The 24,691-nt window shown below is 43.3% G+C and overlaps 1 protein-coding gene across 2 annotated transcripts in view; it reads left to right on the plus strand.

Moving 5' to 3' along the window:
* LOC144093798 (AP-4 complex subunit epsilon-1-like) overlaps positions 1–24,446 on the plus strand; it is a 35,179-nt gene extending 10,733 nt beyond the window's left edge. Inside the window, exons 10-20 of one of the 2 annotated variants that reach the window (XM_077627501.1) lie at positions 847–959; positions 1,210–1,349; positions 1,669–1,781; positions 2,148–2,242; positions 5,798–6,025; positions 6,361–6,450; positions 8,460–8,562; positions 11,712–11,850; positions 17,480–17,573; positions 22,439–22,510; positions 23,013–24,446. In XM_077627501.1, coding sequence (XP_077483627.1) covers positions 847–959; positions 1,210–1,349; positions 1,669–1,781; positions 2,148–2,242; positions 5,798–6,025; positions 6,361–6,450; positions 8,460–8,562; positions 11,712–11,850; positions 17,480–17,573; positions 22,439–22,510; positions 23,013–23,147 — 1,322 coding nt within the window. In that variant the 3' untranslated portion in view covers positions 23,148–24,446. The remainder of the gene's footprint in view (positions 1–846; positions 960–1,209; positions 1,350–1,668; positions 1,782–2,147; positions 2,243–5,797; positions 6,026–6,360; positions 6,451–8,459; positions 8,563–11,711; positions 11,851–17,479; positions 17,574–22,438; positions 22,511–23,012) is intronic. The other variant, XM_077627502.1, reaches the window with a different exon arrangement.
* The last annotated feature ends 245 nt before the right edge of the window (positions 24,447–24,691 follow it).

Below are 24,691 nucleotides of genomic sequence, written 5' to 3' on the forward strand. Positions count from 1 at the left end.
AGCTGCCGTGGTCGCTTCAACCGTGATTAATTATGTCCCGTTCCTAAATTTTATAGTTGGCAGCCAGGGCCTCAACGTGGAGGACATGATCACCCTGGAGAGCCTGGAAAGAACCGCGTCAAGCTCTGCTTTGCACAAGTAGGCACGGATAACGTAGTTTCTTAAGGAATAAACACCACGTTTGGAGGCCTTAGTTTTTTGGCTTTTATACGGAGAGTCCACCTACTACGAACATCGGATGTAACGAACAGAATCCGTGCGACCTTCAGGTTCTCTATAAGTTGGCTCGACTGTAGTGTAATGCACAGTTGTGGACAAAAGTTTGCAGAATGTGGATTGAGGCCAGAAATTTATTTCTGCATTGACAGGGAAATTGTATTCTTCTAGCAGATGCAGCCTGCACTTGTCCTCATGCTTATATGCATTTTAATGATCTGCTCTGCTTGACCGCGCTGCAATCAATTTTTCCACTAATCCATATCCCATAAACATTTGTCCAGACTGGGCATGTGCAGACAAAAGTAAATTGAGCACGCTATTGTCTTGTAACATTTTGCACGCCTTGCCTAATTTAAATTACAGCTATTGTATATGAATGCTGGTAGTGGCCACAAGTGTGCATTCTCATGCATAAACAATGTTTCTTCATTTCCGATAGGGAAGGTGCGGTTCCTGTTTAGAATGGAGTAGCATGCTCCATTTACTTATGTCTGCCCCTGTACATCTGCACTGTGTACCCGCATTTCATTGCATCTGCGAGGCTCTTGCTTGCATTGTACTGTCTAATAACCACAATACTGAAAACTGTATGAAATCATAGTTTGGTTATTTTGTATTTTTTGGCAGGTGTTGATGCACTAGAACGGGTGCTTGCAAAATGTTGTCCATCAGAAGCAGTAACATGCCAAGATGTTATCATCGACTGTCTTCATCACCCTGATGAAAGTGTCCGAATTAAAGTAAGGCATTTTTTTTAGGTTGTTCTAGATGGCAAGGAATGAGTGGAACATGTAGACATGTTTAAGGAATAATTATTGGTGCCTTAAGCTGCTGACAGTCTGTAGATATCATCACTAAGCAGCCACAGGTAGCGAAGGATGTCGTTGTTATTGCTGTAGCAGTCAGTTTGAAAACTGGAAACTGTTGTTCATTTGAAGCTTATTATGTGTTTGTCAGTTTTCAATTGCAATATTCCTTTTTGTTTTTCAGACGCTTAACCTTCTTGTTACCATGGCGAATGAGACTAACGTTGCAGCCATTGTAAACCGAATTCTGAAGTACACCTCAGCGGCTGTGGATTCTTCAGTGCGGTCGTTTGTGTGTGAAAAGATCATCTACCTACTGAAGCTATATCCTTTGAGAATTACACTGTATTTGCTGCAAAGTGTTTTGTTTTTTTTGTGCCTCCACATCTCAACAGCTAGAAGGCAGCTTCTGATCCTTATCTAACCATCATTAGAGTTTTGTGCAGTACTACTTTGAGTTATTGATATTATGGACACACAAGCACGTGCTTTTAACAAAGGGCTCATTTGTATTTATTTGTGGCAGATTTAGGCAGACCTCTGGTGAAGGTAAGCCTGAATTTGTTTTTCATAGTAATAGTTTTAATATGCTAAGTGACTGCAACATCTGCACATTTGGCATTGCCTCCTTCACTCGCAGCACATATTCAGGTGACGTCCGGTGGTGTGCAATGACTTTTGCAAATTTGCTTGTCATCGCACCCAGTCATGTAGCAGAGGCAACTGTCCTTGACTTCATCAACATCTTCAGCAAAGGTAAATCGCCCAGGTAGTATGTGGTGTTTAACATTACGATGCACTGCTTGAGCTGTGAGGGACGCCATAGTGAAAGACTCCAAATTAATTTAGACCATGTGGGGCTCTGCAACGTGCATTGACATTGCACAGGACACGGGCATTTTGGCATTTCGCTTCCACTGAAATGTGACTACAGTAGCTGGGCTTGAACCCATGTCCTTGGGATCAGCAGCCGAGCTCCAATGCCACGGGGCCACTGCGGTGGATGAAATCATTTAGGGCATGATTGCATGGAATAATTGTGGTTCTTGGAGCTTGGTTCATAGTGATATTGCCACAATTCATAGTGATAGAATGATACATTCTTTCTTGTGCTCATTGCAGATGATGGAGTCTTGCCATGCATATTGCCGGAGTTGCTGAAGGAAGATGTCAGCTGCGTTGGGGAGAACGCATCGTTTGTGATGCTGTTGGCCTGGGTTAGTACATCTCTGGAGAAAGTTTTAGTTATTCTTTTAAATACCATTAGGTGCCAGTGTGTAGACTTTGCCATATCTTCTACATGTTTGCTTGTTAGAATCCCGTGCACATGAACACTTGCACATTTTTACAGGTAAGTGTACATGCTTGACACTTCTTCCTTTTGTGATGTTGAGGAGTTCCTTAGCTAGTTCAGAAGCATGAATAGGGATGCCAGAACCGAGAGGACTTGGCGGACATTGGTGGGGGGTGGCCAGGCCCCCCTGGCTTTGATGTTCCTGTGTGGGAGAGGATCAGATATTTACACTGCTGCACAACATGACTGTTGGCATCGATGTATCACTATGTATCACCTTGTAGTGGTTGGTTTGTGAATCTGTTTCTGGGCTCTATATATTGTTCAAAGGATTCAGCAGTGCAGAGATTTTCAATTACCTACCCTGGCTTGAATGTTTGTCATGTTCCGAACTTCGTTGTCTTTAATTGGTCTTTGCTTATCGTCTTTAATTTAATAGCATTATCTAGCTATCACCCACAGATGCTGAAAGAGGCGAAGTTTGCTTATGTTTTACAGCTTTATTGCGCAAAACTAATAATCCTTGGCTTCTATGTGCGACAGTAAAACAGCACGATTTTTTGTGATGTCCTTAAGTCAGACATAAAGTTCAGTGTGTTTGGGTTATGTCCTTACATTCAAAAACTAGCTCTGTAATGTTCTGGAAGCGATAGATAAGAAACACTAACAGCTGGGGGTCCATGTCTTGCACTTGTCGTTTGCCAGCTGCACCCACCATATCCCCGCAAACTTCTTGATCTCACCCGCCCACCTAACTTTCTGGCGCCCCCTGCTATGCTTACCTTCTCTTGAGATCCAGTCTGTTACCCTTAAGGACCAGCGGTTATCTTGTCTTCACATTACATGCCCTGCCCACGCCTATTTCTTCCTCTTGGTTTCGGCTAGGATGTTATTAACCCGCATTGTACCCTGACTCATTCTGCCCTCTTCCTCTGTCTTAACATTAGACTTATGATTATGATATTTTTCCATAGTTTGCTGCATTGCCCTTAACTTGTGCTGAACCCTTTTCATTAGCCTCCACATTTCTGCTCCTTAGGTGAGTGCCAGTAGATACAGCTGTTGTATACCTTTCTGTTTAAGGATATTGGTAAACTGCCATTCATGATCTCAGAGAACTGGCCATATGCGCTCCACCCCATTCTTATTCTAGTTATTTCCCTCTCATGATCCGGATCAGCAGTCACCACCTGCCCTTGGTAGACATATACCCTTACCCCTTCCAGCACCTCGCTACCAGTTGTGAACTGCTGTTCTCTTGCTAGACTGTTGAACATTACTTTTGTTTTCTGCATGCTAATTTTTAGACCCACCGTTCTGCTCTGTCTGCCTAAATCATTGATCATGCTTTTCAATTCATCTCCTGAGTGACTCAGCAAGGCAATGTCATCAGTGGGTCACAAATTACTGGGTACTCTCCATTAACTCTTATCCCCAGCTGTTCCCAGTTCATGCCTCGGAATGCCTCCTGTAAACAGGCGGCGAATAGCATTAGCGAGATGGTGTCTCCTTGCCTGACACCCTTCCTTATTGGAATTTTATTGCTGTCTTTGTGGAGGATTATGGTAACAGTGCAGTCATTACAGATATCTTCCAGTATTTTGGCATAAGGCTCTTCTAAACCCTTATTCCGCAGTGCCTGCATGACTGCTGAGGCTTCCACTGAGTCAAATGCTTTCTCGTAATCAATGAATGCTACTGTAGGAGTTGTTTGTATTCTGTGCATTTCTCTATCACCTAATTGCCTGACTGATAGAGTTAATATGATCTATTGTGGAGTATCCTTTACGAAAGCCTGCCTCATCATTTGGTTGATTGAAGTCTAAGGTTGTCCTGACTCTATTAGCAATTTCCTTAGTAAATACCTTGTAGGCAACGGACAGTAAGCTGATCGGTCTATAATTTTCAAGTCCTTGATGTCTCCTTTCTTATGAATAAAGATAATATTAGCGTTCTTCCAAGCTTCTGGTATGCTCGAGGTCATAAAGCATTGCGTATACAGGATGGCTAGTTTTTCTAGCATAATGCCATCCGTCCTTCAATAGATCTGCTGTTACCTCATCTTTGCCAGTTGCTTTCCTCCTTTGCACTGCTCCTAAGGCTTTCTTTACTTCCTCTTTCACTTTAACTATCTTGTTCTATTGTTAATGAGATTGCCCTCTTTTTCTCTTAACGCATACATCAGGTTTTTACTTCTGCCTAGTTTCCTCTTCACTGCTTTTAGGCTGCCTCCGTTCTTTAGAGCATGCTCGATTCTCTCCATATTAAAATTTCTTATGTCGTCCACCTTGCACTTATTTTATTAACTTTGATAATTCTGCTAGTTCTTTTCTGTCAATAGGGTTAGACGCCCCCTTGCTTTGCGTTTCTTAATCAGATCTTTCGTCTCCTGAGATAGCTTGCCCGTATCCTGTCAAACCATCCTACCAGCTACTTCTATGGCGCGCTCCATAATGATTGCTGTGAGATTATCGTTTATTGTTTGAACATTGTCTTCCTCAATTAATGCCAAATTTCTGTTCTACTGAGAAATACTGAATTCCTCTAGTTTCTCTCTTACCACTAACTCGTTAATGGGCTTCCGCTTCACTAGTTTCTTCTGTTATTTCTTCAAATCTTAGCTAATTTGAGACCGTACCATTCTGTGGTCACTGCAACGCGCCTTTCTGAGGACCTCCACATTCTGCACAATGCCAGGGTGAGCGCATACATGTAGTATGAAGTCTGTTTCACTTTTAGTCTTGCCATTCTCAGTACCAAAGTCAACTTCGGAGCAAACCAAAATGTAGTCAATAATTCAAGAAAGCTTCAAAGCAGTGCTGTTAGGCTTATGGACCTGTGGAGCAGAGACTGACTGCATGATTGGTTAGGCCACGAAGGAACATTAATGAAGAAGTCCAAACAGGGATGTACCAATGATGTTGGATAAATTACATAGTTGGTCATCTGTGTGCTGTTGTATAGCATTTATCTGTGCTCTTCAGAGTACTTCACGCAAATTGCCTCACGTGCTTCATCAAAACTGCACAAGTGCCAGCTGAGCAGTCTCAGCGACATAGGTTTAGCAGGCTCCGTCTAGAAACAGTATTGCTAGGCTTTGAGGGATGAATTGAATGAAACCAAAGGAGGACTCGGAAACTTGTACATATATGCCCATAACTGTGACATCATTGGCAAAGAAAGTTTTGAGGTTTAGAGTTGGGCAAGTTGTGTATTGCTGAATCTTAATTTTCATTGTATTCATTGCTTGCATACTAATTCCTGTTGTCTGGAAATAATAACACACTATGATAATCCAGGCTATTAATTATCATCTCATATGTTGTCTTTTCCACTTGATGTAGCCAACCAAGTTAACAGGGCAGGTTGTCTCTGTGTTTCTTTGAAACAGTTATCTCGGCTTTTGTCAAGAGTTGGCAGGTTTGTATGTGTTTGGTTTTTGAACTGTAACCACTGCTATGCTTGTTTGTTTTTTCAGGCACTTGGAGAGGTCAGGCCAGAATCCTCACCTAGCTGCTTAACATTCTCAGAGGCCACTTCCAAATTGATGTCCCTTCTGGAAGTTTCTAAAAGTCACAGCTCTTTGTGTCTGTGTATCCTCACCTCATTGTTGAAGCTGTTACTCAGCTGGAAGTGCTCGTTTCAAGATGACAAGGGAACGTTGACTTGTCTCGCCTGTTCCGATGCGTCACCACTCCTTAAGCAGGTGTGTAAAGCGTTGCAACAAGGATTTTACCACATTGCAGGAAGACTATTTCTTTGACTTTGTTTGAGTGGCAACTTTAGTACTGAAAATCTTCCATGTTTTTCTTTTCTTGACGGGGATGATTCCCTCTCCTAGATTGTCTTTTGCTATACCCCATAAAACCCCATAAAACCATAAACCATAAAGCTCTCAGCTTTTCGCAGGTTTGTAAAGCAAGCAAGCTTGAAGAAAATCTTGAAAATCTATATATACTGAGTCCTTTAGTTCATAAAGCGCTGAGGTCCTGCTTATGTTTTATGCACTATTAGCTGCTGTATCTTTTTCCTTTCCTGCAGAGGACTCGAGAACTTCTCAACCTGAACGAGCTTCTTCACCGTAAAGAGGATGCACTTGAGAGCAGAGAGCAGACAGAATCAGGTTTTAAGGTGAGCAAAGCGCTTAAGATAAGATGCAATGTTGCGAGCATTGTTGTGAGTGACGACATTGCATTTCAAAGTTCTTCAGTAGTGTTGCATTAATGTTCAACATGAATTGCAGTTGAGCCAGTTGATAAATTTGTTTCTTAGTTTTGTGAAGCACAAACTGAGGGTTAGCAGGCAGAGAAAGTGCTGTGTGCTATTCAAGCGGGCATGTGTGCATGACTGTTAAAGGCAGTGTTGAACAGCACTTGTGGCAGAAATGACTGCTTGCTTTGCAATCTCCTTGTTGATCATAGACACATTATATGCGCTGTGAACTGTCTCCAGGGACAACTGAAAATTCCATTGACAAATTTTTATTTAGTCCACTGTCAGTGTAGTATGAAGAAAATCTCATTAACATGAACTATCGGCTTATGGCATTCCAGGTTGCTTCAATTCTTGCTACGGTGGGAGGACCATGTATACTAAGCTATGGACATTCTGGGCACTTAATGTACAACCGGAATACAACGTTTCCTTCTCTTGCCACGCCACACATAGGTTTTAGAACACCAAGCAGCTTATTGGGTTTCTGTCACTCTGTGCGACTAAACAAAGAAATGCGGTGTAATAAGATCAACAACAAAAAGCCAACAGCATAATTGCATTGCATTGTGAATGCAGATTTTTCTGCCACATGATGAAAGAAGACATTACTTGTGGGTTGCTACGTATGTGACTTGCATAATGTGGGACCTGTGCTCTTCAAAGACAGTAGCAGCCTTTTTTTTACCTTTTTTCTTGGGTATGAGGCTTTTCAGCAATCCTTAGCAAACAGAAAGATGTCTCCCTACATGAGAAAAAAATATAAGGAGTTGTGGACAGAGATGGAACCTATAAAAGCTAGATGATTAACTCAGGTGCTTTGTGGGATTTTTGAAGAAATTTTCTTAAGATATTGTCTTTCTAAGATATTGTCTTTTTAAGATATTGTCTCGAGTCAGTGGTTCGGTGGTTATGGTGCTCGGCTGCTGACCTGAAAGATACAGGTTTGAACCTAGCCACAGCTGTCGCATTTCGATAGAGGCGAAACGCTAGAGGCCCGTGTGCTGTACTATGGCAGTGCACGTTAAAGAGCATCATGTGGTCAAAATTATCCAGAGCCCTACACTACGGCGTTCCATCATAGCCTGAGTCGCTTTTGCACGTTGAACCCCGTAAAACCAGTAGGGCTTATATGCTTGCGCAAAGCATCGTATTCTTGTGCACATCATTTATTGTAGTTATTGTGTAGCATACATTACCATCTCCTGCATAGCTTTATCACGTCTGTGCAAGACCAGCCTTCTTTGTACGCTCCAAAAATATTCCTTTGGAATATAACCATTTTAAATACTCAAAAGACTTGAAGAAGCGTGTCATTAATGCAGATAGTGCTTGACACAATTGTGCCATTCCTGTTCTGGGCTCTCACTTTGAAAACATGCTCTTCGAACTTATCCTCAAACTAAGCCACATTATGAATAACAAGCATTAAAAGTGGTTTAAAATCGTCAGTTAAATAAAAACATCAGGTCTGGATTAAGCACAAGATGTCTGCTAACTTCCGTGAGGGTCTTCAGCTTTGTATACCAGAAAATTATGTTGCATTCAAAGTGCATCGTCAAGTAGAAATCGCGTTAAGCCTGAATGTCAGGACATCTTTTTGGGAGGCAAGACTTAGGTATAATCCGGCTTTACCCTAAAACAAGGGGCTCTATGTATAATGTGACCACTTGCGTGCAAGCAACCCGTGCTCAAGGCTATCGTGTTGTTAATCTACCTATTATCTGATTGTTGGAAACTAACTTAGGCTTGTCCACTTGTTACTCTAAACTTGCGGTGCCACCCATTTAAAGCAAACTGAAGCACCGATACCATGTTTATGCATTGTATCTTGAGAGTGCTGCCAGAGCTCAGTAGCTGACAGGTTCAAACCAATTCGAGGCTTCCTGTATAGTACACTGGTGTTCCTAAAATGTTCACTGTTGCAGGTTGACACAACATTGTCTTTTTTGGATGGCTATGTGTGCAAGGCTCTCGAGGCAGGTGCTGTGCCTTACAAGCCAAGGCTTTTTGCTGCGGTCACCCTGGAAGGCAAGTGCACCTGTGTTCATTCATATGTGATGTCCTTTTGCTTTTAGCGCACCACAGTGGTATTTTAAGTGAATCTTTCTTGTGTACTGCTTTATTTGCAAAATGTTTTGCATGAGTTCATCTCCTCGGTGCACCTTTTAGTCATCAAATGTAGGATTAAGAGGTTTAGAGACATTTAAACTGTTGCTGATAATGCTGTGCGCTAGATGGAAATGGGTAATGCCACAGATGCGGCAAGTAGCTGACTAGTACAACAGTACGCTTCAGTATTTTATATGTAAATGCCCTTTGCAAGCTGGGGACCTTTTATTGCCAAGTGTGTCATGGTAACCATCTAAATGTGAACTTAAGGCATTTGGCTCTGAGTTTGCATACCTGTCTGGGTTACCTGTGATTACAAGCTCCGAAAATGCCCTGCAGGTGACCTGGGAGTCACCAGATATGCAGTATTATGTTGGCCCTCCTTCTGAGGGTTTGAGTAGTGTTTGGATTACAGAGTTGAAAGCAGCCTCAGCCTCAGCTGTTGTGCCATGCTATTATTCCTGCCTGTCGTAGCGCTTGGTACACTGTTTCCTGGTGCTCTGATAGTACATCGTAGTACCCAGCAAAACCATTGAAAGGTCATGCCACGCCTTTTTGACAGTGTTGTCGTTTAGCGCTATCAATTGAATTTATTTCATATGCTGCTTGGCATAGCCTCTCTGACAATCTGAGCGTTTTGCGCTACCATGTTTTGTGAAAGCCTCCATTCACCAAGGAGAGCTGCAGTGTGGCAGGTCAGAGGTAGCATGCTTCACCTCCTTTAATACCTATTTTCTCCTTTTTGTTTCTACCACAGCTTGCCTTGTACATGTGGCACTATGCTTCAGTGAGATTTTTTGGGTCATTCATCCTGTTGCATTTCTGCAGAGCATTGTCTTGTATACGATTTTGACAGCCTGAGAATGATTACCGTATTTACACAATTGTAAGTCGACCTATTTTTCAAAATTTGAAAATCCGAAGTAGGGGGGTCGACTTAAAATTGAAGCCAAAGCATCGCACCATAAATAAAGGTGAGACAGACGAGATATCAGGCATGCTACAGCGTGGTTGCATTTTTGCTGCACTGCTCCGTCGCATCGCTGGCGTCGAGCAGCTGCTATGTTAACATGCAGAACCGGCATCCCCGCCCCGTGCGAGGCTGCCGATGGTGGCTGTCGATAAGCAACAAACCGGCATCAGCTCACTCTCCACATGTCGCCGCAGATTGCACCTGCTGATAAGCGGCGGCAACCCGATAACGCATTAGCGTTTTACTCTTAATGGCCGTCGTCCAAGTTCTTTTTGTTTACTTTCAGCCGCGCACTCGGCGCTCAAGGGAGCGTCGATAGTTGATGGAAGGGCCGCTGTTCCAATTGCGGCAGCACCCCCACTCGGAACCACAGTGACGCCAGGGAGTGTCGGTAGCCGACGGAAGAGTCGCCGCCGCTCACACGTAGTTTATCTTTGGCTCTGATGCATTTGACTACTGCCGGCCGCATTTCACAAGTTTTTAATGTAGTGCTTCGTCATTCGTCATTTGTGCTCCGGGTCCGGCAAATGACCGCTGCTCGTTCATGGCTACATTTAAGGTGGCTGTCATTCTTTATGCCGAAGAAACGAACTGAGGGCCGGGCCGCAAGTTAGATATTCGCAACGGGTGATACAGCTGTGGCAGCTGTAGCGAGGCAAAATTTTCAGCTGTTTCACACGATGCCGTGATGTGGCTGTTTGCGGAGTGCGGTATTTCGCTGCACAACGATGTTAGAATGGCGAGCTGTGGGACCGCAGCAGTGATCACGACGGCAGCGCTAATGAGGACGATGGCGCAAGTGTGGACGAGTACTCCAGTGACTAATACGTTTTCGTTTTGGCATGTGCCCACGGGTGCCCCGCGTGCGGCAGCCGACATTGGCTGGCAGTAAGCAGAGGCCGCAGGATAGTGCTATCGCGTTCTATTACTAAAGGCCAAGCGTTAACTACCTCCAAGTTTTTCTTTTTTTTTCAGAAATGTGACGTGGGGTGGGGGTCGACTTACAATCGTGTAGATATGACCTATTACGTTCAGTGGGGATGAGCTCAAGTGCTGCTGTTTGTGTTTAGAGAATGGGATGATAGTATTGTTTTGGATATTATATTGAGGTGTTGGCAGGTTGTGTCACATCTCTCTTGTTTACTCTCAAGGCACGATTTAACACCCAACTTCCATGTGTTGTGCAGGGTCTGCACAGGTCTGCATTGCTGTCTCTATTTCAATGCCAGCCAGATCAGCCAGTTCCAAAGAAATCTAACTTTGTCTTGACAGTTTTTTTTTATGCTTCTCATTTGGTAGCCTTTATGGCCGCTGTGCTCATGCAGTGAGGTGGAGAGAGCACCCCATGACTAGTGGCCTGCCACTGGAAATCAGCGAATAAATTTTTGTTCTCTTTTGCTTCTCAGGGCAATATGTTATAGTGGAGCATTCAACAGCCATACCAGCAGCTCATGCTATGACTTAAGCTGCCACACCCATTAGTTGTTTTTTAAACCTTTCTATCTTGCTGTAGGATTCTTAGGCCGTTCACTGCTTTTTTTGATGGTCTCTTTCTGTTGAACAATAATTTCACCCAGAGCTGATGTCTAGGGTCAAAGTTCTTGATGGTTATCAGTGAAGCTTGTATATCTACATTGAAATGAGGTATACCATTTCCAAGTGATTTTCAGAGCATATTTGACTCAACTCGAAGAGGGCCGAAAATTTGTTTGTTATGCAGAGTTAAATTTTTAATGTGCAAAAGTTCAAAGTATACGAGGCCAGTTTCACATATGTGTGCTGTATATGCTCGCATGTCCATAGGAGTACCATAAGCTCACTGCAGTTTTCTGCTGCTGATTGCCCTCTTCATTTAAGTCTCTACAAGTCTTAAAAATGAGGCAAGAACTTTGCAGCAGTTGGTTACAGATTTTTGACAAAAAAAAGAATAAAATCTTCAGAATAATTTGTTTTTCAGCATAAAGCAAACGGCCTGTTGAAACTTCCCTGGTTATTTGTCTTTGCTCTGTTATTTCAATTTCAACATTCTTGAGTATTTCTCTAGATATTTCCATTTCAAATGAAAGTGTGCTTAGGGTCCCACTTTCCGTTTCAGATGTGAGAAATGCATCTGCTACTGCTGCTGGTTCAATTTCGGATGTGGCTGGATCGTCAGCTGTCCGCACAGGATCAGACACAGATCTTTTTTCACCGGACTATCATTCCTTCACTTCCGATGCGGTAGCTGCTGAGAGGTACGAGTGTTTGCATGGTTCATACTGTACGATGTCAGGTCACGTTAAAGAACTCCAGGTGGTCGAAGTTACCTGGAGCCCTCCAGTATGCGTCCCTCATAGCCTGAGTCGCTTTGGGACGTTAAACCCAATAAACCAAACGAAACCGGTTCACATTACATTGCTCACTCATAAGCAAGAGCATTGCTGGCTTGTGATTAAGAGGCAGATGTTTTAGAAGGGTGTGTTGAACTGAGTTCTTTTCACAAGGGAAACAAAAAAAAATGCTGAGGACAGTCATTCTTCTCTTTTTATTTTCGCACAAAAGATTGTTGAGCCAGTGGGAATAAGGAAACCAAAAAAGGTCACTTATTTTGCTAGTCATTAACTCATTATTTGGTCACCCTGCTTTTGTTCACGTGCAGTGGAAATTGGGCAGTACAAATTTGCACGTATACATCTTAGTGGGAGAGCCATGGTGATTTTTTACAAAACATATTTAGGCATTGCTAATTTCTAGTGCTGATGCCTTTTAGTCGCGGCCAATCAGTCATGACTGTCTACAGTTGGTTAATGGACCTTTATATGCTTAAACAGTGCTGTAAGGTTTAAGTCTTTCCATAGTGGAGAGCTCGGGAGCAATTTCAGCGATCTGGTATTTTTTTTTCATTGAGCACTGGCACCTCAACACATGACTGTTTTACCAGTGGAGAGATGCAGGCTAGTTGGTGCTTGACAAAGGTGCAGAACAGCTCAATAAACAGCCTCAGTTTCTGTTTATTGTGGTTTTCCACCTAACTTTTCTTGCTTAACCCTCAATTGTAAATGCTATTCAGGTTGTCTTATTGCAAACACTGATGAACAAAAGCTAGCACATGAGCTCACATCCACCCAAAACAAAGAAACTCCATATTTTTTCATAGTGGAATGGAGAATACATTGGTACTGTATATCTTTTGTTGCAGAGAAATAGAAGCATGCTAGCATATGTCTCAAAAATCCCTCTTATACTCCGAACATTTCTTGGAACGAGGTAGCCATTGCACTCTAAACACCAGAACTGAATGTGCCACCAATTATCTCCTTCAAGCGCGAATTATGATTCAATGGGAGTTAAATTTTCGTAATTTCATGTTTTCATAAGGAGCATGCCAGGATTGTGCAGAAAAAATTCCAGCCTTCTCCATTAAGTAATTGTGCTATTTCTTTATGGTCCACATGTATCCACATTGTGACTCTGCCTTATTTTCGAGGTCTCGGTTTACTTCATCTGGCCCTTTTCTGTCACAGTGGCTTGTTATGTAACAAATCAACACATTTTTGACACCTTAAAGCATTCAGGCTTATAAAAAAAGCGAATGAAAATTGACACTCACCAGAGCCATACCAGGTCTACCATAAAGCGTGGAGCCATCAAATTAAAGGGCCTCTGAAAGGAGCTTACAATAAAAGTGCAGTATTACTGGGATGTCAAAGGGTGCTGCTTCATGAATATCCTCCAGCAAAAATTTTTTTAATGCGTTTTGTAGGAGCTGAGTTATCTGTAGTCAAAATTTTAATTTCAGCTTCATCGCACCTTTCCCTCTCCTCTTGGCACTTTTTGCATGCTCAAAGGCCAGCGCTCCTGTGCTGGCCCCACCGCCGCTGCGTGCGGGAATTCTCTGGCGGGCAGAGCTTCCTGACCCGCTAGAGCGACGCTGCTTACTGCTTGCAGCCGTGATAGTTGCGTGACTCCTGAAAGAACCTAACCCAAAGCCATCTTTGAACAAAATTACACCAGAACGTGTGACAGAGGAGGACATGAGCATAAAATAGTCGCCAGAAAAGACGTGCCAACTTTCGCGCTTAATTGTGGGCTCTCTGATGCGTGTAGAAGCGTATTATTTGGCTCAGGTGTTTGTTGATGAGAGAATTTAGTGAGTGAGCAAGTTTATGCACTCTTTTCAGAAGGTGTTGCAGAGCCCCTTTAAAAAACAGATTCCTGTGTCTGTTTCGAATTCTTGCCTTGGTATTTTTCTACACAAGGTTTTTAAGGCTTGGAAGCATTTTTTGCACATTTGTGGAAATTGCCCCTTATATAGATGAGATTTGATAGTGTTCAGGTTTTGTCCACACATGTGGACAACAATGCCTGAAGGAGTTGTAATGGGCTGGCAGGTATGAGCAAACTGTGCTTTTTGAGGAACCATGCACGCTTATGTAAGCATGTATGAATGCCCAGCTTCAACACACCAGCATGAATTTACTGCATGAAACATAATTGGCAGGAGTGTGCAAATATTCAAATTTTTCGGTATGAATCAGATATGTTCAGTATTCGGTTCATATCCGATTTGAGAAATGGATTTGAGGATTTCCGAATAATCAAACATTCCGGATATTTGGCTGCCATCGAATATTGCCAAATGTTTAAAATCTGACCATGGGAAAATCCACAGGTCAATTTTAAAGTGCCATAAAAAAAATACAGACGTCCCCTTCGCTTTCTTCATTGTTTTTCACATGGTTCGGTCGCGTTCAGACGCTGCTAGGTTTTTGTACCTCAAGCAAAATTCCACAACTGGGCTTTCTCACATGCCACTCTTGATGAAAACAAGATGGTTGACTTCTTAGTTTGAACAATCGCAATGCGGAAGCAAGTAATCTTTCTTTCATCCTTCCTTAATGTATTACATATTTAATGCCCACACATAGCGTCGCTCGTCCTGTCGGGTTCACAACTTTTCAGATGTAATCTCCGCCATCTCATTTTCATATCAACATGCGGGAAAGCCCACTTGTGAAACTTTTCATGGGGCTCATGTAGGGAATACAAGTCGAGGTGCCACTGGCAGGGCACACTATCATGTAAAAATCGCGCCTATTGCATAGCGCATTGTAGCCCATGCGCCTCTGACGTGCGTGTAATGGCAGGTGTGGCAACGATAGGACAGCCCGTCACCAGGGCAAAAAATGCATAGCCACTTAGTTTCGGTTTCCGAGCTTCGCCTCCAGTTTGCAGTGACGGTAGCTGTCGGCCACACATTAGCTAGCCATACAAACCCAGCTGCATGCCACTTTCGGATACCTACTAGTGCATTACTAGTCATTTTAATTCGAAAGCAGTTACGTTTAGTTGTACAAAAACCAACCAGTTTCTCCATAATGAAATTCACTGATTGGTCAAGAGGTTTGTGACATCAGCACCACCAAATTTGAAAATCTGAGGACTAAAATGCTTGAGTGCCTTCTATTGAATTAATCATATGGTATTTTACTAACCAGACCCACTCACCCACCTTAATCCCCATTAATCCACAATGATTTACCCACTAGTTCTCACTATTCATCTTATCGACTTTCCGGGGGGTCCTAATTCCAAAATTTCGGGGTCATTTAGGATATTTGGTGTGGGCCAGCTTCCAAATGCTATTACATTTTCTTCTTTAAAAATTCGGTTAAGAAGGCCCTATATATCTTTTTTTTCTTTTCAGAAGCAGCCTCGCCATTCCAGCGCCACTGTGCGTTCCCTTACGCCCTCGTTGTTCTTTCAGTACGCCTAAATTGTGCACGCATCGCACGTTGTGTGCTGTTTGTGCAGTGGAGTCTCCTTCACAAAGCTTCACCACATTTTCGCATTTTGAGCAATTTCTCTTTTTTTTTGTGTGTGGGGAAGGAGACTATTCATATTGACCTTTAGATAATTTGGGCATTCGTTCTGGTTCCTTGAACCTCAAATTAATGAAGTTTTACTTCTCATCATGTTATTTTTAGTTTCTAATTCATGCATCATTTCACAAATTTTATTTTGAATTTCATTTTGCTTGACAACATTACAACTTGCATACAGGTATGCCATCTTGTCTAATCAAGCAGTATATATTTCTCTGCATCTTAGTTTTTTTTTTTATGATGATGAGTCAGTATATTTTTGTTTAATTTCTATTGCAAAGGACATATACTGTTCTCAAAAAAAAAAAATAAGGGCAAGAACATTTACCAGTTAATCTTTTTTTGAAATTGCTTTCATACTGAGCGAATATTTTATATTCTATTGATATTTGAAAGCATTTTTTTTTCACCTTTGTGTTTGATCAGAAAATTGCAGTATTTGCACATCCCTAATAATCTGACAAACTACACCATCACAGTACCCTGTAATCCACTTTGCAGTCTTGGCATTCCAACTTTTATGCCTCTCAGTTCCTCATTCTTAGTTCTCAGTGCAGGGAGGCTGTCTCGTTAAGTCACTGTCAACATACAAAGTTAATACTAAATGTCGTCAGTAGAGACAGGATATATTGGCACTAAAACAATTTCAGGTGCCAGAAAGTATAAAATAAGAAATATATAAATTTTACTAGTAAGCAACTACTTTCTTATGTAAACATCCCCAAACTAGATCAGGGCACAGACAACAAAAAAAGTGCTCCTTAATGATGCCTGAAAAAAACCAGCTCTACTATAAAGACATTCGAAAGCATTCTGCCCGTATATTGAGGCAGATCAGAGACAGCAGTACTTGCGGTCAGTCCTTGTATCCTGGCCAAGAGTTGGCAGGTAACACTGAAGTGGTACTCTGAGCGAGTATGCTTGCGTTCTGTATTAGGCACACATTTTTGCTTATAACATTGTAAAAGCTTAACAAATGTGAAAATATAAAATGAATGCTTATACAGGTCTCGAACACTTGTAAGTGTCTAACCAAAGTTGCGGCTAGCTGATGAAAGCTTGGTGTTATTAAAAGCGACAAGCAGACTCTTACCATGAATGCTGTACTGTCAGCAGGAAAAGTAACTGGGCCACAGAAGCAGATTTAATATTTTATTTCTTTGAACCTGTCATGGCAGTAGAGGTTTATTCTGGTGATAAATGCTAAACAGGATAGTCTGTACTTGCTGCAGTTGTCACATTCCGACTTGAGTGTTAAGCCCTTCTGCTATAAAACATTAAAATTGCTTTATGGTCCATTCACTTTTCCTGCTGATAGCACATCTGTCATTCATTGTTGATAATGAGGAGGTTTATGCCAGAAAAAGGTGTACACAGCTATCGCTGCAAAGTCAAGGCCAAGGTTGTATAATCTCTTGTGCTAAAGCACACTCATCAGCATGTCACTCTAGGCCTGGCTTTTAAGATGTAGTATTTTACGCAGTTTTCTATTATGCGATTCTGGTAATAAAACTGTGCCATTACTAAGTAGCTGCCAAAAAAGAATCGAATGAGGATTAGTTATTTATTTCTTCCTTGTTTAAGTTTTTTTAGTTAAAACCATGCAACAATTGAAATGCTTTTTGCTTTTACTATGCGAATTTCGATTAGCTGAAACAGGCCTGTTGATTTGAGGAGACTTGAACTGGCTGGTTCCCATCAGCATCATCTTCCTGGCTGCACCCACTGCAGAGCAAAGGCCTCTCCCATGTCTCTCCAGTTAACCCTGCCTTTGTCAGCTGCAGCCACCATATTCCCACAAGCTTCTTAATCTCATCTGCCCACCTAACCTTCTGTCGCCCCCTGCTACGCTTTCCTTCCCTTGGAAGCCACTCCGTTGCCCTTAAGGACCAGCGGTTATCTTGCCTTCGCATTACATGTCCTGCCCAAGCCCATTTCTTCCTCTTAATTTGAACTAGGTTCTCTCTCGACACCAAATTCCACCATTTCTTGCACGCAGTTCTTTGAAGACAAGCCTGTGGTCAGCTCAGGGCCGGAGGAAAAGTGATAGCATTGAGCACCAGGCTGCCAAACTCGACGACACTGTCACTGAGGTATGTGGCTTCAAAGCCATTGTGTTATATTACATGCTGAATTTATACTGCGTTGTTTTCCATGGGACACTGTGTTGTAGTACTAATTATAGTTATGTATCTGTGCAATTTACTGTACTTACACAGTTGTAAGTTCACGCGAATGTAATTCGACCCCTCCGTATCGCATGTCAGGAAAAGAACAAGGGTGTGCCCATGGGCACATACCAAAACGAAGAAAAAATAGTTGTCACTGGAGTACTCATCCACACTTGTACCATCGTCTTCACTACCGCCGCCATTGTCATTGCTGCTGCGGGCCCACAGCACTTCATTCTAACAGTGTCATCCAGCAAAACCCCCCACTTCGCAGACACCCACAGCATGTCATCGTCCTGCGAAATTCCGCACTTCGCAAACAACCACACCACGACATCGCTTGTAACAGCTGAAAATTCTGACTCGCTGCAGCAGCCACACCTGCCTGCATCATCCGTTCCAAGATGTCAAACTTCCTGCCTGGCTCGCAGTTTGTTTCTTCGGTATAAAAAGTGGCAGCCATCTTGAGTGTTGAATGATCTTACCCAGTGTAATATTGATGTGCTCACTTCTTCTGCACCAAATTTATATCAATTGTTTTTATGCTAGTGACTGCTTCCTGTTCTACTTGTGCTCTGTGACAAGCCGGAACACATTTCTTCCGGCCCTTTCGCTTTTTTTTTTTCATGCATTTTATGGTATAATTGTATACCGCTTTATAAATTTTATTCTGGTACTTTTCTATTTTGATTAGTTTTATTCAAAAGTGTTCTCTCCGCCCTGTTGCAGCCATTGTGCTGTAACTTGGGGTGAAACAAGCTGCTTATGAGCAGCTTTTTTTCCTTTTTTCTCCCACTAGTGTGTATCTACTTGTTTGTGGAGATAAATTAAATCAGATCAGCCAATTATTCAAATTAAGCACATTCAAATTAAAGAGATTTCACTCTACTTTTATGCGTGCTGGACTATTGAAAGTAACAGGCATAGAAGATGATCATAGCTCTTTTTTTTTTTTTTCAATCAACCATATCATATATTATAGGGGCACTTTTCTAGTAGCAACCAAGAGGAACTTGTCCTTTGCTAGATATGAAGCTGGCCATTAACTAGTCGCTGTTGGCTGCGCTTGCTTACGAGCCTCCCGGTGTGTTAAATAGCAAAAGGTGATGACAGAAACCACATGATTTCTTCATCACGCGGAAAGGTCAAACCTAGTTATAGCAAACTGGTAAAAAAATCGTAAAATAGTTCGATATAGCCGAAATTCGTGCTACAATATTTTGCCAATAACTTGCTCAGGAGAAAAGCAATTTAGCCTGTGAAAGGATGGCAGTGGGTGGGGTGGACTTTTCAGAAGTTTTGGCACTGCTTCCAAGCCACTCGCGGTGATTCTGGGGGCCACAATGAACTGAGGGGCCAAACAACAGTTAGATTGGCTTCCCCGCACAGCGCTGGCAACACGTGGCAGTGGCTGGTCAAATGTCAGCAAGGGTGGCTTCCCCGCATCGCAGCAGTGTTGCGTGAAAAACGAGACGCCAGAATGAAAGCAATCGCCATTTTCCCCGCCCGCACGACAGTTAACGTGAGCTCAGGATGGCTACTGGAAGGCTACAGCCGACCATGCTGCCGGTTCCTGAGCACTATCGATGGGTGCGAGAGGTGAAGACGATGCCGACTACCTGGCTACCAACTGTTCACCCCACTGCATCTTCCGTGGCGCTTTGGGCGCGAGCGAAATAAAGCGCGGACCTTGGCACAAATACTTGCTGCATCACCACTTGTCACTTGTGTTGTGTAGGGAATCAAAGCGTGCCGCCTGCCATCGAAGTAGGCACAGTTTGGTGCCTGGCAGTTCGGTATATTCGTTTTATGATCAACCGCGTTCAGTATATAAAGTTATAATTGTGTGTGTTTGTCCAAAATATTTTGGAACAGTTTGATATAGTCAATAATTCGTAATATCCGAATTTGTTGTATCGAGGTTCGACTACAAGGCTGCATTAATGTTTGTGTCAAGTTTTCTTAAAAGGAGGCCTTACTTCTCATTTTGGAGGTGCCATTCAAGAAGGAGTGCAAAGAGCAGTTGTTAGCTGTACCTGAATTGCACAGTCTCCACATACATGGTAAAGTAAGGTGTCAGGTTTAAGATGCCGATTTGAGATTTTTGTTTGTTGGAAAGAAATGCCAGGAAGGTAATAAATTATGCACACAATGTAACGTCTATGTCTAACACAAACAGTGAATATATTTACTGAGGGAAATCATGCAGTGCAGTGCAGCCGAACAGCCGGGGCAAGTGGGGCCCAGCACCACCAATGCACTTCGTTCTCTTCATTTTCCATGCACAAGTGGACCATGTGGTTCACATCTACGGTCATAATATAACTCATGGCTGGAAAAGCACCATCCCGGTGCTAACTGGAGGATGTAGCAGGCGCATAGTAGGGTTTAAGGTGAATGACATGAACAGTGTGAGTCGCAGGACGGGTGGACGATGTCAAAGAATCGAGGTGAGTAATCTCGTAACCCACATCAGTCACCTACTGGAGCACTCGATAAGGGCCACTGTACTGGTGAAGAAGCTTCTCAGAGAGACCAGCACAGCAAAAACGGGTCCAAACGAGGACGAATGAGCCTGGTGAATAGGGTACTGGGCGAAGCCGGTGGTCGTGAACGAATTTCTGGCAGGTCTGGTTGGCGGCAAGCCGGTTGCGAATGGTTTGGCGGGCCATAGTTGCTTAGGAGATGGCATCACGTGCATACACTGTGATTGAGTAGAAGTCAGTAGCATTGTATCCAAAGGCAGGGCATGATGCCGACCAAACACAAGGAAGACAGGCAAGTAGACGGTGATGTGATGCCGCGACGAATTATAAGCAATGGTTACGTAAGGCAACGCAATGCCCCAATCGCGGCGGTCGGATGAGACGTACATAGATAGTATAAGGGTAAATGTGCGGGCTACTTGGTGGTTCAAACTTAGTTTAAACAGTGCAAAAGATGCGGACGTAGAAAGGACACACAAGACACACACAGGACACACAAGACACACACAGTGCGGTGTGTGTCTTGTGTGTTCTTTCTACATCCGCGTCTTTTTCGCTGTTTAAACCAAATACATAGTATGTCAGCCAGAGTCCTGTTGAGCCACTCGGTAAGCCTGTTCATCTGGGGGTGATAGGCTGTAGTGAGCTCATTCTGCGTGGCACAAGACCGGAGGATGTCTTTAACTACTCAGGACAAAAAGTAGCGGTTTCGGTCCGTCAGCAATTGCTGTGGAGCACCATGGTGAAGGATTACATTCTGAAACAGGAAATCTGCGACATCGGTTGCGCAACTTGTTGGTAACGCACGTGTGATACCATATTAGGTTGCACAGCTGGTTACACCAGCAATCCAACAGTTGCCAGCGTGGGATGCCGGGAATCGCCCGAGAAGGTCTAGTCCAACACGATAGAAGGGTTTTAGAGGTACAGGAGCGATGAAAAAAACACTAACAGAGCAGAGCCTGGGCGCTCCACTGTTCGCATTTCTCTTCATCACGCTTTTACTTTTGTGGCAGCAAGAAGACACTTGAGTCGTCCGTGATGCATTTTAGGATGACTCTAGCGTCTTTTTGTTATCACCCACGTAAAACCTCGATCAAAAGAAATTCGAACAGCGGAGCGCGTAGGCGCCGCATTGTTCACGTTTCTTTCCATCGCGATAGTACATCAATACGTAGTAGAAGGCCAGCAGGCAACGTGGGTGGTCTCTTCCTGCATTGACAGTGGTTGCAAGAAGCAACGTAACGCCAAACACAGTGGTACAGACGGGGCCAAAAGAAGCGACGTCAGGCGTGATCGCGAGGCGCTGAGGAATGACTAGCAGAAGTAGAGGTCCATCAGGACGGAGGCTGCTGCTGTATAGGATGCCATCCTGAAGGACGAAGAGTTGCAGCGAAGGATCTGGGCTGGCACAGTTGATGCGATCAATGATGGAGTGCAAGGAAGAGTCTTGCCGTTTCTCATCCGTGATGAGATTGGAGATAGCAAAGAGGCACGGGCGAGGTCGGTGTTTCCACGATCAGGCGGCTCCACAGGGTGCTGCCGAGAAACGCAGTCAGTGTCTTGATGGAGGCGCCTTGACTTGTAATAAACAGTGTAAGAATACCCCTGGAGGTGCAATGCCCAACGGCCGAATCGGCCTGTGGGGTCCTTCAGTGAAGAGAGCCAGCAAAGGACTTGGTGATCTGTCACAACAGAGAACGGACGGCCAAACAGGTAGGGTCAGAACTTAGCTACAGCCCAAACAAGGGTGGAACACTCGCGCTCCGTAACTGTATAATTTCGCTCAGCGGTAGAAAGGAGGCGGCTGGCATATGCAATAACGCGGTGTTGACTGCGGTGGTGTTGGGCGAGCACGGCGTCTATCCCATATCCGTAGGCGTGAGCTTCAATCGGAGCCGACAGATCGAAATGGCTCATAACAGGTGGGGAGGCAAGCAAGTCGGTGGAGCATGTGGTTCACACCTACAGCTGTAAGAGTATGATGCCGAGAAGCAGCCTTTCAGTGGTGCTGCTGTTTAATGGACAGATGTTTTTCTCCTGAAGTTTAGGTATTGGTACTGTTTTCGTGGAAGTCTGTCGAAATTCTAGGAATTCTTCATTAAAAATTTGTCGTGTGTATTTTACTTTTCTTTTTAAACATACAATTTTTAAACAAAAAAGTTAGTGCTTTTCTCAGACTTTTTTTTTATGAGTTCTCAAAGCCATGTTTTATGCCATGCATTGATTTAAGCTAAAATCTCAAAATGTTTGCATAAAACTATGTACAATATGTAACACTTGCAACTTCACACGTTGCAGAACTCCAAGCAGGAAGATGTGGAACTAATGAAAACGCTCTTCTCGTCTGCTTCGACTAGTAAGACAGCAAATGTATGTCTTGATTTCATTATTCATTTTTGCCGTAAGACTGTTGTGGTCATGCTGTGATTACGGAATCTATATAATCATGCTTTCTTAGAAATGAATCACGGCTTTGTAGGTGCGGCTTTGCATTCTCAGTGTTTATTTTTGTTGCAATTTGGGGATGCTTTCGCAGTGTTTACCTTTCCCAAAAGGTATCGATGGCTTTCAGTTTCTCAGTTCACTTGCTGAAAAAAAACTTGCCTCTTTACAGAGTGTGTGTGTTGCTCACGTATAAGTACCCAATGCTTATCAATAACTAGATACACATAAGGCTGTAACTAACTAAAGTGTAGCACTCTTGGCATCACATAATTATATCATGCACTTACAAAACCACTGTGCTGAAGGAATGTGTTGATAAGCAAAAAAAAGTACTTCATTGGAGCAAACTGAATCATCATGTGTGTGCTGAATTGTAGTGTCTGTTTTCATTTACGTAAAGCTGTTCCTTAATCTCTACATCTTTCAGCCTGACACAGTCAGTTCTCCACAATCCTGCTCCGAAGATGTTGATGTGGTGTCTTCTGCAGGACCTCCTCAACAGAAGACAGTGGTCTCTAAGAGTGCTGAACTTTGGGGGATTGATCTAAAAAGACACAGCTGATGAACTCCTGTGTCTGTTTGTATAATCTGTATTATGAAGTCGTGAAGATAAAGCTTTTACAACCTTTCTTGCGCTAGTGCCATGCTATGTCTCCTGGATGCAACTTGTGACGTATGCGGATACTAAATTTATTGTTAAGTGGCATACTGTTATTATCATCATTGAAACGACCAAAATTTCTTCACCCTACAATTTCAGTGTAATTAATAAAAACATTGCCTTGCCAGCTTATAAACAAACAATGTTTGTATGTACTGTGCTGAGCATTTCTATTAGTGACATGAATCGCCTAGTACAGTTCCAACTAGACTGGTAAAACTATTGCACCACACTATGCTGGTGGTATTCATCATGGAAGAAGTCCGCCGTCCAATGGCCGTTGACAGAAAACTCTCATGCCTCTCACCCTCCCCGGGGGTGAATAAATGACAGTGATAAACTCTGTTTGAGAGCATTAAAGGTTTAATCAGCTCACAAAAAATTAAGGTTTCTTGCATTGCTTTCGTCATAAAACCACGTCTTGCTGAAATACTGTCTTAGTCGTTAGCGGAGAGGATGACAAGGATGAAATGGTGTGCTGATGCTGGCCGCCGCTTACACCTGTCTATTCGGCTGCCTCGGTGTCTGTGTCTTCCACTGTATATACATACAGTACAGGCGCCCTTTGAGACAAGCTAGTAAGGACCAAGAAAATTTGTTTGTGTCACCAGAAGTGCATGCCAGGTGTGTCCAAATGTATGTTAAGATATACAGGTAATTGCAAAGAGAACATGGGTTACACTATGAATGCAGTGAGCCGAGGAATGAGGGCGTGAAGAAACCTAGCATCATTCCTCAGGGGAGGTGCCTAAATGAGAGGCTTGCGAACACGAAAACAACACAAAACCTTGGAGGGGACACTTATGCTCTGCCTTAAGGGTCTGACGCGATAATGTAGTGGGTTAACTTCCATATATGCAGATCATTCTCTACTTTACATTCATAGATACCTGGAAGTCCTCATGCCCCTCCTGGTGCAGTGGTGCAGGGGTTAAGCGATGCACCATTGCCCTACAATGACAGGTGCTCCCAGTGATGGGCCTCGTGCCACCCAGGTTGCTCTTCCTGAGCAACTAATCATTAATTTAACTGCCACGGTGGACAGTTTTCTCTCTGTCCAGCAGGCAGGTTGTGGTCACGCGGTGAGGTCACGTGACCTGGGTGGCCCACCTGCTTCTTAGGTTGCTTTTTGTGGACCACCTACCAGAGTCACGCCCGTGATTTTTTGCTCACAACGCCGACGCCGGATTTTCCTGGAGGGTCTTTATCGCTACTGTATTAGAACCCACAGTGCAAGTAATTTGGCTTTGTACTTCAAGGAGTGTGGTTGTACATTGCTTCTTGATAAATGCTCGATTGAGTCCAGAAGCTAAGGTCAGCTAACCTTCAAAATTGTAGAAGCTACACAGATCACTGCTCTGCAAGAAAAATCTGTCGGCATCCCATCCATCTTCCTGTCATAAAGAGAGCTGGCCTTCTTAGGTACGGAAGTGGGCGATTCCAGA

Source organism: Amblyomma americanum, chromosome 6 (assembly GCF_052857255.1).
Source record: "Amblyomma americanum isolate KBUSLIRL-KWMA chromosome 6, ASM5285725v1, whole genome shotgun sequence".
Classification (NCBI taxonomy): Eukaryota; Metazoa; Arthropoda; class Arachnida; order Ixodida; family Ixodidae; genus Amblyomma; species Amblyomma americanum.